Genomic DNA, 12,860 nt, shown 5'->3' with positions numbered 1-12,860 from the left:
CTAGGAAATAAACAATGACTTGGAAAACTATTGATTATAATAAACACTTCATTTATTACTTGTGCTTATTTACAGTATTTACATATTACACAATAGCTGGCATACTATTTTACATTTATTATACAATGGACAAATGAATTTAATCTGGATAGGTTGTTCACAGATTTATATTTCACTTTGTCCAAAATATGACCAAAGTTTTCTTTTTCATTCATGCAACTTCCAGTAGTGGTCAAAGAATGGAATTGTAAAAGTAATAAAATCACATCATAACATATACTATATGAAAATATAGTTTTAGAGTCTATGTTTCTAAAGAAATATTCTTTGTGATTTCTGCTAATCAGCAACAGGAAATATTCTGTTATTTTCTAGAGCTATACTTCAAATGTGGAGTATGATAACTTTTGTCTTCTAAAATAAAGAGCGATACATATCACTGGCAGGTATACTGATATACCAAATATATATACCTGCAAATAGTGTCAACAACATAAAAAACTCAAAGGAATTATGGAAGAGTCTGCAAAAATAAATCTCTTGTTCGCAAGGGAATATGTTTATAAAGATATTTCCCTGTTGATTTCCAAGGCACTTCTCATGGTTCTTGGTGTGTTGCTTCTTTACTGCTCCAATTCCTGCCAAGAATAAATACATTCATTGTATTACTGCTCAGTTTACAATAGCTACTCTTGCTGTTTATATGAACATTTGAGACCTACCTGGAAGTTAAATAAAAGTAAACAGTGTAACATTTCTGTAATAAGAAATCTTGATACTTTTTTGTCCTAAAAAAATATAATCTACTTTATTTTGGAAAATAGCAATTCCATTGTTATGTGTCTAGTGCCTAGCATAGAGGAAACCCCAAAGCCAAATCCATAGGTTTTCTGAGACTGTAAATCTTTAAACTCCCAATTTATTTATTTTTCTTACCTGGAGCAGCTAGTAGGTTTGAAACAATAGCCTCACAGCTAGCTGCCCAATTCCTAATCCACAATGACACTAGGCCTCTTTTGGCATATAAAAACCCATCAGCAAGTCCACTCTAACTAATAGCCATCCTGAACAGGTTCCTGAAGCTCTGAATCTTTCTCCACAAGCAGTTAGTCTCCTTTTCCCTCAGAACTGCTGGTGGTTTTGAACTGACAACTTACTGTATATACTCAAGTATAAGCCAACCCAAATATCAGCTGAGGCACCTAATTTTACCACAAAAACTGCATTAAAAATGTGCTCACATCAGCCTACCCAGACACGATCGCTGAAGACAAAGCGGGTGCATAAGCAAATGTGAAGAATGCTAATGATGTCCGACTGTCAAAAGATATAGAATCTGGGCTGGAAGATAAACAAGGGGTCATCTAACTGAGAATTGACAAAGCCCACATGGAAGAAGCACACCAGCCTGTGAGATCACAAGTTGTCGAAGGGATCGGGTATCAGGCATCAAAGACCAAAAAAAAAGTCATAGCATTGTGAATGAGGGGGAGTACAGAGTGGGGACCCAGGGCCCATCCGGGGGAAATTGGACATCGCTTTGCAGAAGGGCTGCTGGGAGGAGACGAGCCTGTCGGTGCAGTGTAGCAATGATGAAACATACAATTTTCCTCTAGTTCTTGAATGTTTCCTCCCCTGCCACTATCATGATCCTAATTCTACCTTACAAATCCAACTGGACCGGAGGATGTACACTGGTACAGATAGGAATTGGAAACGGAATCCAGGACAGATGAACACCTCAGGACCCATGGTGAGAGTAATGATACTGGAGAGGGTGGAGGGAAGGTGGGGTAGAAAGGGGAAACACATTACAAGGATCTACATATAACCTCCTCCCTGGGGGATGGACAGCAGTGAAGGGGGACGTTGGATGGTGTAAGATATGACAAAATAATAATTTATACATTATCAAGGATTCCTAGGAGGGGGAGGGAGGGGAAAAATGAGCTGATACCAAGGGCTCAAGAAAGCAAATATTTTGAGAATGATGATGGCAACATATGTACAAATGTGCTTGACATAATGGTTAGATGTATGTATTGTGATAAAGAGTTGTACGAGCCCCCAATAAAGTGATTTTTTTTAATGTGCTGAAAAACTCGGCTTATACACGAGTATATACAGTCTTTAGCAGTCTAAGCTTACCTGTCAGTACCAACAGAGCATATAGGAGGTATTAAAATAATTCAGTGAAGGAATAGAAATCATAAAAGTGAATGTGTATTAAAGTTTAAGGACTAATGCATACTTTTGATATTTGTGCTGTACTTAAAAATCCTTACTAATTCATTCTGCATTGATTGGCAGTTGATGGCAGTCCCAGAAAGTAGCTCAGGTGGTATTCTAAAGTCAGTGTTAATAATTATCAGTCTAATAAGATTAAACCAGTATAATAGGATTCAATATAGACTGAAACCATTAACCTGTATTATTCTTAGTTTTTTAAATAATGATAAAAATAACCCCCCAATTTATTAAACGTAGGCTGCATTTTATAGAGTACTTGAATTGCCCTAAGTACTTGTTATTCAATATTCCAGAGCTCTAGCTTTAACTCATCTGAAAATGCTGCCTATTGAAATGCTATTGCTTTCTATTGTAAAGGTTTACAGTCTTGGAAATCCCTAGGGCTGTTCTCCTCAGTCCTATAGGGTGACTGAGAGTTGGAGTTGAATTTGTGACAATGAGTGTAAGTGTATACAATTTCTGGTCTACAGATAGGCGGTCGCTTAAACGGCTTCAGGAGGAATGAAACAAAGTGTTGTGCTCTGAGATCGCGTCAGTGTGTACAAGGTCCCCTCAAAATCCCGGCACCTTTAAGATGGCATGATACTCTGGAGTAAGAAGAATCTTATTCTGCCAGCTCTGTAGTGACTTATTTTATATCTACTAGTTATGTAGCATATATTATGTATGACTTAATAAGTATACATATACATTAATCTGATACATATTGAATTAAAATGCTTTAAAAGAAAAATATTTAGGTCCAGTAGTGATACCACATCACATACTTACTGTTGTAACATGAAAGTGATAGCCATAAAAATCTGTGGTGTCTTTCCTGCTACCATATAAAGTGTTGGTGGGGGTGTGGCCTTAAAATATCTTTCATTGATGTTTGTAAACCAAGCTGCAAAGTAATTGCATATTGTTGCTTTCAAATAAGAAGAATGACTAACCAGCTAAAATAATCTATTATTGTAATTTTAACACTTAGAAATTGGAAGAAAATTAGTAAAACAATATAAAGATGGAAAAATTAGTGTCTTAAACATTTCCAGTCTCTTGGCCAAAACCAGCAGAGTTACTGCTAGTTCTAGCAACTGGGGTCATCAAATACGGTGGTCTTAAAGAAATGGAAAGCTCTGACATGTATCTTAATCCTTTTATTGTCTAGTCAGATTCTGATTTGCTGTTTCAAGGTGGGGAATTGTTGCATTGGGTTGTATTGTTAATTATCAACAACATTCCCCAATGCAATATTTACTTTATTTGCCTAATGTAGTAATACCAGGGATCATAAATAATTAAGCGCTATGTCTCTTTACAAATTTTCTATGAAGGAAAACCATAGTAGCACTCATTTTGCTTTTGTCAAAGCAACAATGTGTCAATCCTGAGGCTGATGCAGATCTGAAACCACTCTCACTAGTAATTCTATGTAAGTTCCATTGGGAACTCGTGCTCCTAAGGTTCTTGAGAACGGAGAACCATAGGTCAATGGTGGGCCGATTAACTGGCCAACAGATAGGAAGAATGTAGACAAAGTACCCACTTTTTGTGTGTGAAAAGGGGGCATTTATTGTCTCCACCTGTAAGAAGATAAAATTGTATTCTAATAATGAACCCAGTTTGGAAGTTGGTGATGTAAGTGTAGGGAAATAACAAGAACAGCCTTCTCATTTTCCCCTAGCATCCCATCTTCAGAGACTTAATAGGAACCTGCATTCCATTCGTTGCGTTTGAAAAAGAAAGAAGAGTGAAACCTTTGTTCCATGTCACATGAGCAAGATACTAGAAATTAAACCATATTAGAAGAAGGAATTAAGGCAGAAGGTAAATCACTACATTCCATTTCTTAGTTTTTTGGGGTTTGTTTCCATTTCTTAGTTTTAACTAGCAGTAGAATCCATCTTTTCACATCCTCAAAAACTAAAGTTTCAGACAACTTGTACAAAATGTAGTCTCCTTTTATAATTATCCACTTTATATCTTGCTTCATTTCCCCCCATTTTTCCTGTTTATTAATATTTCTTTATTGTTATTATTAATATTTATGATGCAGGAAAAACATGCTAAAGATGCTGTTCTGCATCTTTGCCATGCCTTCAGTCAACATTTATTCCGACATGCCTGCCACAAAGGTCCAAGGCTTTGTCTCAACGTTTATCTGCTGCTCTCTACGTTTATGTGTTGTCTTTCTTTTCCATAGTAAAGGTGTCTGTATATAAGAGAACTACTTTTTATCCATTTTACATGAATCAAACTAGAGTAACTACTAGAAAAATAAAATATAAGCACATTTTTAATTTAAAATTTCTGGTCAGCTCTAATAAATTTTCTGGGAAACACCAATTAGTAGGTGGGAATCATGTCTTGTTTACTGTAGTATCTTCAACATCTAGCAGTGCTTGGCAAAAATAAAGCATACAGTAATTATAAAGCTAGTGAATTAAAGCTTTTGTTGATCTATAAAGTGACTGAATCATATGACATTTATCTCAGAAATAAAAAAAACATACCTTTGCTGTCCTGATATGAACTACATAGCTAATAGTTAACATGTGTCTAAATATTAGGCTTCAACAGGCCAAGACAAAACATTTAATAAACTGTTGGTGTGTTTTTATATTTTTACAGTTACCAGATTATGAGAACATAACTTTGCTTAAAAGAGGGTAGCTATTCTCTATAAGCTTATTGGATTAATGATGTAATGAAACTTCAAATATTTATCAGATATGTCTACTGAATTTACATGGATATGAATAATATGCTCACTTATGGGTGTGAGTGAGTGAAACTCTAAAAGTGAAGAAGGTCTTAAATATGTACTCTAATTTATGTACTAAGGCCTGTGCTGAAATTCGCCAATGTGCTGTGTTTCTAATTAACGTATAACTTGTTGCCATCGATTCTGAGTGTCAGCGATCCTGTAGGACAGTAGAACTGCCCCGAGGTGTTCCTGGGCTTGAAATGGTTAGAGAAGTAGACTGCCTCATCTGTGAGGTTGGTGGTGGATTTGAACCACCAACTGTCTGGTTAGCAGCCAAGTGCTTAATCGCTGCACCACAAGGGCCTCATTCACACATCCTCGAAAAACCAAACCAAGTTCATTGCTATCAAGTCAAGGCCGACTCATCTTGACCCTGTGGTAAAGAGTACAGACTACAATTGCCCCTGTGAGTTGGTGAGACTATAATTCTTTATGGGAGTGGAAAGCCCTATCTTTTTCACATGGAGTAGCTGACGATTTTGAACTGCGGACCTCAGATTGCAGCCCACTGCATAACCACTTCACCTCTGAAGCCCCTGTGTCAATCACCATGTGAAAAAGACAAGATGATTTGAAGTGCTGTCTCTCACCAGCAGGGGGTGCCTTTTCTTTATGACCAAGGTTTTGAGAACAAGAGTGTTACAACAACCTTACTCAAAATAAAGTTACCTTTGCCAAAGACTATGTCTTTCTGAATTCCCATGAATTTTTCATGCCTCAAGTGGAATCCCCAACATTGTTATGGGTGCCTATGCAATTTTACTGTCAGAGAGCTTACCTTATCCTTCCATGCACATTGGACTGACAGCCAACCGAGTGAGAAGCCGGGCACATCTTTTGTAATCTGCAGTGGGAAGAAAGAAGACTCTGGTCAGTTACCTGAATGTTACTTTATGAAATATACAAAGGGGGTTGTTTGGGGGGAAAGTAAGATATTGAAGCCATTTATTCCTTTAAGTATTTTTAATTCCGTGTGAGCAATATGGAAGCTGTCATCGGTAATCATGGGCTCTCAGTTCTTGATTTAATCATTCATGGTACTTCAGGGGTTACAGCATCACATGATCAAGTTAACGACTAGAAGGGGTGGGGGAGGAAGAGGGCCTTCAAAACTATTGCACAGCTGCTCTCTACCCATTTTCTTCTCTGAGTTGCTCTCAGAGATCATCAAGAGAACATCTATTTTTTTTCCTAGGACACAAGGAGAAGAGAGTTTGCCCACACCCTGGGGTTACCTAACTTTAAGTTCATTTGCAGACTGTACCTCAGCCACACATGATCATTGACAAAGCCTTCAGTATTAAAATGTTAAAGAAAGTGGGTCAAAAGGCATGTGGCAAATCAGAGTTGCCTCTTGGATAACCAAAGGAAGTGATGGCCAATTCTGAAACCAAACTGATTTTTCCTTAATATTTCCTATTTTCCTTTTTAGATAAATATTGCGGAAGCTAAGTGAGGGCTAGTGATCGTGGAAAGGATGGTATGGTGATGCAAAACTTTAAGCACTTGACTGTCAACCGAAAGATCGGTGGTTTGAGCCCGCCAGCCACTCCACCGAAAGTTATGGCAGTCAGCTTCGGTTAAAATGTAAAACCTTGGAAACCCTTTGGGACAGTTTTACTCTGTCCTATAAGGATGCTATGGGTTGGAACAGAACGAGGGGCACGAGGTCTTAGTTTTAGTAGCCATAAGGCAATTTTCCTACAATGTACGTCTGTGGAAAACTGCAGCTGTTTTCAAATAACTACTATTTAGCCTTCAGAAGCAGCAAAATCCCAATTAGAATTGGAAAAGTGTTCATATTCCTAACTGAAAATCTGAATGAATGAGTTAAAGTGACAACTATGTATCTGCACAGTATGTCAAACAGATAAGTAGCTAACACCACTTCTATTAATAACCTAAATATTTATTGTACAAGTTAGCTTGGCTTCAAAGGAGAAGAATCCAAAGCTGAAAGGCGTGCCTTCTGGACTCCTGATTTTTTTAATCAGTTGCACCAGAATCAAATTGTTTTAAGTAGGCAATTTATTTCTGTTGAAGATAGATTGTGTGAACTCAAAAGCTGATCTAAATCACACTCTTGTTACTAACTACGACCCAGGAACATATCTCGAAATCCTGAAGTTGATCACATATCCCCACTAAATACAAATGTCCTCTGAGGCAATGCTTCTGAAATGTTAACTTGTGTGCAAATTATCTGAGAATCCTCATTAGAGTTCGGATTCTGATTCAGTAGGTCTGGGGTGGGACTTCATAACAAGGTGCCAGTGTTATCAGTCCTGAGATCCACACTTGAAGTCAGAAAGCCCTTTGGCTCCTTTCTCTTCCAGTAGCCCAGACTCCTGAATTTTCTTTCTGCAGGCTAACGCAGCATATTTGTGGCCTGACTGCAGTTCTGGCGTTGTTTAGGGCCTAAGTTGAGGTGAAAAGGCAATAGCCACTCATTTGAATGTAGTCCTCTTCAATGATGATCTCTAATTGTGTTCTGAGCACTGCCACACTTTATGACCGTGGTCCCATGAACCCAAGGGGCTGAGCAGAAGCAGCAGCATGAGTGGAGCAGAGCATGGATTAGAGAAGCACTGTCTGCAGTCAGAACATGGAGTTTGGGTCCCCGTTTTGCTGAAATCCATGTGACAGTGTATAATTTAAACTCATAAAAATGTGTGCCCTTACCCATAAATGGAAGAATTAGATGTAAAGACTCCTAAGACCACACTCCATTTACAATTGGTGGCTATCATTGTAAGACTGTTTCATATAAAAATACTTTCAACAGTGAACAATACTGTTTTCTGACTCCAGGAAGCAGGTTAATAATTCTCCAACAGAAGGTGGTTCTATTTTAAAGGAAAGAAATAAGGAAGCTGTGGTGTACTAGGTACATATGGTATGAATGAGAGGGTGGGTCTGAAGCATAGTACTTTTCAGTGATAGAAGCAAAACCGCTTAGGAAATGTTTGTTGCTGGCCTTGGAGTTGGAATGGAGTGGTCCTATTTGTTCCTGCTTGCTTGTGTGATGTGTTTCAATGTTGTCTGTCATAGTTTCATATGTAAAATAATAGGAATCCATATCTTACTGGGCTGTTGTAAAAATTACTTGATAGAATGTTTGTGAATGTGCCTAGCAAAAATACCTGCTACATAGTACTGTTTTTTCTGAGAGGTGAGAGCTCCTATGCTTCCAATTCACGTAAATTGATACTTTTTGAGGCAGGGAAGGTAAGACTGGTGTGCTGATCAGCTGGGCCGCTCTCCATAGTCTGAAAGTGGTTAGTAAAATAATCAGGTGTAAGACTCCTGAGCCCATCATAAAAGATTGGGCAAGGGCTTTCGCAGATGTCACTCCTGCTATTGTCATGCAAAGTGTGAAGAGCAGACTGAAAACTTTTTTTGGGGAAATGATAGACGTTTTGCTGTGTGTAAAAGAAAGACCAAGCTGAAAAAAAACGACAGGAACATTTTTGTACTAGTCACTGAAAGGCAACCAACAGGGAGGAGAAAACTGTACAGCTGAGAGCTAGGCTGATGAGATTGCTTTGCAGCTCCAGTCACTGAGGAATGCAGCCAGACAAGCAAGCTTTGAAATGGTTGTTAAATCCTGAAAGGTGGCATCATAATTACTGATGGGAAAGTCACTGCTCAGGGTACTGGAGATGGTCGAGAAAGTTCACCCAGAATGGTTCAGTTCAATCTGATTGTCACTCCCAGGCAGTAGACTGGGCAGTAGTAATTTTAACAATCCACTCATTGTGTATCATAAATATGATACACAGCAGTGTATCAGCAGATACAAACATGACCCAGAATACATATACAAAATGGGAATGTGAATTAAAGAAATCTATTACAAAGGTTAATTTCAACAATTTTTTAAGTTTTGTCACACATTTTGTTGTATCTTTTTTTTAGGGGACCATGAATACACTAATCCCTAGCTACAGAGTTAAGAAAGAAAATGCACACACACACACACACACACACACACATAAGCAGTTGAATTTTAAAAGAGGCCTATTTGATGGAAGTACATGGAATATATTTCAGAAAATCATACACAACACTACTTATACAGCAGTTTATAGATGTCACTTACATGCAGGAATGGTACAGTCTCTGGTGTTGTGATAGAGTCTATGAAAATGTTTGCTGCACTTTGGGCTGAAATAAAGAGGACCTAAGAAATGGAAGAAAACACATCATGAGGATTCAGCAAGATGCAGAGCAACTTGAAAGGAATGAATGAAAAGAAAACGTTACCTGTAAGATGTTTTAAAAACTTGTCCTTCACTCTTAGGTCTCGAGGAACAATTTCTGTCACAGGGGAAAGAAATTAGTAGTGAATTACCGCATTGCCTGAAAGAAGTACTTTTGTTTCCATGTAAACTTGAGTGCATGTTTAAGGAAGTTCTGGAACATTCTGCTGTAGCCATGTTATTTGCACCAACTAAAACAGACCAGAGCTGCCCTTGATTATTATATGTGGTGATGTGAAAACCTCCTCAGGGACATATTTTTCCTCAAATAGAACGGGAAAAAATTAGAGCACAAAGCCCCAGTGCTATCTGTCTTGCCTCGACCATCTAAAGACAGCAATTATAAAGTTATAGTGGGGGAAGTTATTTTAGACAGTTTCCAATGAATAAATCAATTTTACTTGCGTTTTGTATAACTTTTGTATAACTTTTAGGAAAATGCCACAACCTCTAGGGGGAAAAGTTCTGACCCTTCTAATAAAAACTTTGTTCCAGAATTTACATTTTCATGGTATATATTTAGTTAAAGAGTGAACTGCCTTTAAGACCACCTGTTAAGAAGGCTGGTGTAGATAAATTGACATATGCTTTAACTCTATTTGAGAAAAAATAGACATAAAATTCCTAAGGAAAAACTGCTGCAAAGAAAGTCTCTCCTTTTACATCTCCTGTTTTGCTCTTGGTAAATGGCAATAACTTTACTGATATGTCTTCCCATTTCAGGCTTTGTGCTTTGTTTATTAGTGTCATCAATTTTCACTTCTCTGTTCTGGACCAATAACTTCTTGAGGACTGTATGTGATGTCACACTTTATTTTTCCACAAATACTCTTTAGCTCCTTCCCACACATCATCTGAAGGAACATTTCCATTAGAAGCCTACTCACTTGCAAGGTTTAGACATCTCCCTGATGTCAGTCTTCATTTACGCCTAACTTTAGTCAGTCTATATAAAATTGACCTTATCATATTTGGCCTAATTGTGTCATGAAAAGCATTAAAGCTTACATGCTTTCCTCAGAAATTTCCCATGGGGCAGTCGCTCTGGGAAAGATTTCACCATAGGGTGAGAGCTCTAAAACATTTCTTTTTCAGTTGCAAATGCTTTGCTGAAAATATTTCCATTTCTAAAATAACAAATGACAGCTCTGGGCAGAAAATTCCGACATGGGTAACAATTTGTGCACCTGAGAAGTGGGCTAGTGATCTGTGATGCAGCTATGAATAAAACCTCTTATTAATTTATCTTTCTTTTAAAAATGTTTTCTAATTTTTGTGTTTTTTTAAACAATCAGAAAATTTCCTTTTTAAAAATGTGCGTTCTTAAATACATGGCTACTTTCAACCAAAGGTCGATAAATATACTCAAGGGTAAAGTTGTTAGTCCATGCTTTTGTGTGGGTGTAAAGACTTGATGAGATAAGCAATGGAAAAGAGAGGAGGACTTACCCACTCTTTGCTCCTCAGGATAAACTTCGTAGTCAGTAACCTCTCTACGGCCCAAAGTAAAGTCGTGTTTGCTGAAAAACTGCAATCGCTTGTATTCCCCCAAATGGTATTTTTTAAGTTCCTGAATGATCTCCATGATGAGGTTTAAAAGAGTGTGTCTGTCGGTGATTTCTCGAGATTCACTTCTCCCTTGGCACGGTCCCACTGCTACAAGTAAGAGCACCAGCCCCAGGAGGACAGCGCGCCGAGGTCCACTCATTTCAGTTTGTATTAGAAGGGCCAGGATGGTGCCTCAAGTTCGGAATGAAGAGGGAGGAAAAAAACCCAGCACCCTCTCCGGGATCTCTGTTTACAGAAAGAAGAAAGAAAGGGGGTGGTTGGGAGTGGAAAAGCAAGTCCGGGAGTTGGTGGGGGAGGGGGGTCGAACACTCAGCAAACCTATGGGGAGGAGCCGAGGAAGGCGACCAAAGTGGCCAGTCCCCCCACTTAAACTTGCAGGCAGATCCAGCCACCTGGCGCTGGAAGCCTCCCATTTGTTTGTTCAGCCTCCCAAGCTCCGCTTTGCCCAAACCCACCTCCCTGCACCAGGGAGGAGGCCCTTCGCTCAGCGCATCCCAAGCGCCTCTAGTGCCCCAAAGCGAAGGGCATCTTCAAGTCCCTTGGCCGCCTCTGGCCCCGTGGTGGCTTTGCTGCGGAGGCACCCGGGCCGACCGCCCCCTCGGGCCCGGCCGGCTGGGCAGGTGAAGCGGGAGTTCGCAGTGCAGGCGCCGTGGGCTGGAGCCCGTGACTTTACACTTCCGTGTCTTCCACGCCTCTTCCCTCCGGGCTAGCACCTTTAACTTTTCATTGAAATGATTTCCCAGTATCACAGCAGTACCAAAAGCACTTTGTAAATTCCCTAACAACACAACATGATGCTCTGACCCACTTCTCCGTGGGGCCAACACTGTAAAGTTATGTGATGCCCGTTTGTGCTCCTTTCATCTTCCCCTAAAAAGAAAAAAGGAGCGGAAAGCGCCGTGGCACTTTGATGATCCGCGCCCAGTTGGGGCGCTTCCCATTGAGTTTCTAAACTAGCAATGCCTTGTATTGCCCCTTCCATGGAGTGCCCAGCCTGGGACCCCGAGGCTCGCCGAGCCCCCTCCTGCGGCCCGGACTGGGTCTCCCAGGCCGGGGGCCGTCGCGCGGGCTCCGCGGAGCAGGGCACCCAGGTGCTGGCGGCGGGCGCGGCGAGGCTCGGGGGAACCTGGGCGCGGGCAGGGAGGGCACCCGCGTCCGCCGCTCGAGCGCGCGCCGCGCCCCCGGAGAATCCTGTTCGCAGAAGCCGTTTCCAGGACCCGCTGGGCCCGCGGAGGTCCGGAGGAGGTCCCAGAGGAGGCGGGAAGCCGAGAGCCCAGGGGCGTGGGGCGGGGGCAGCAGGGACGCTCGGCCGCGAACCCCGGGCCAGTTGCACGTGGTGGGCCACTTGTACTTCGGGAAGATGCCGAGCGGGGGGCGCGCGGCGTGGGGCGCTGACCGACCGCAGCCGAGAGTTACCTGCCTGGGCGCCCTCGGAGCGGCCGGCGGCCGGGCGACGGCTGGGCACGGTCCCCTCGGGCCCGGAGTCGCAGCGCGCCCCACTACTCCATGCCCGGCGGCGCCTCGGCTTATATAGCTTTCAGGGTGCGCGGGAGCCGCGGCGCCCGCACACGGCCGACTGCCAGTGGGCGGACGGCGGCGCCGGGTGGGTGGGAGCGCGGCCGCCCAAGTTCGCCGCTCGGATCCGCGCGGCCGGGCAGCGCCGCCGCTTCTTATGCGCGCGCTGCGCTGCAGACGTGGGGCGCGGGTCCCCCGAGGTTCGGAAGCCCGAGTCTTTAATTAGAATCGCGTTAAGACGCCGCTGAAATATTCATACCCTTTTGTGCGGATCTTCGTCAGACCCCCCCCGCCGCCCCAATCGCTCCCGTTCCCTCCCTCCCTCCTCCCTTTCTCTCTCAGTCTATTTCCCTCCGTTCCTGTCACTTGTGACAGGATGAGAAGAAACGCCTTTACCAGGAACTTGGATCTGTTTTTGTCTAAATGTAGATCTTGGGGCTATTAAAAAAAGGAGCGGCTGCTTGATTGCCTCGACATTTAATAAGTCAATTAAAGTCTATCTATTTTGGAGG

At 41.7% G+C, this 12,860-nt stretch overlaps 1 protein-coding gene across 1 annotated transcript; it reads right to left on the bottom strand.

The window, feature by feature from the left end:
- Positions 1 to 30: 30 nt before the first annotated feature.
- Positions 31 to 11,029, bottom strand: ALKAL2 (ALK and LTK ligand 2). The gene is made up of 5 exons (XM_004707754.2): positions 10,714 to 11,029; positions 9,269 to 9,322; positions 9,105 to 9,185; positions 5,781 to 5,846; positions 31 to 638 (listed from the first exon to the last, which is right to left on the bottom strand). Exons 1-4 carry the CDS (start codon positions 10,970 to 10,972, stop codon positions 5,782 to 5,784), a joined length of 459 nt encoding a protein of 152 aa, XP_004707811.1. The 5' UTR covers positions 10,973 to 11,029; the 3' UTR covers positions 31 to 638; position 5,781.
- Positions 11,030 to 12,860: the final 1,831 nt, after the last annotated feature.

The sequence above is a fragment of the Echinops telfairi genome, unplaced genomic scaffold, assembly GCF_000313985.2.
Source record: "Echinops telfairi isolate 266 unplaced genomic scaffold, ASM31398v2 ScPeMD7_9;HRSCAF=40, whole genome shotgun sequence".
NCBI classification, from domain to species: Eukaryota; Metazoa; Chordata; class Mammalia; order Afrosoricida; family Tenrecidae; genus Echinops; species Echinops telfairi.
The sequence above is the reverse complement of the archived record's forward strand: the minus strand, read 5'-3'. Positions and strand labels throughout refer to the sequence as shown.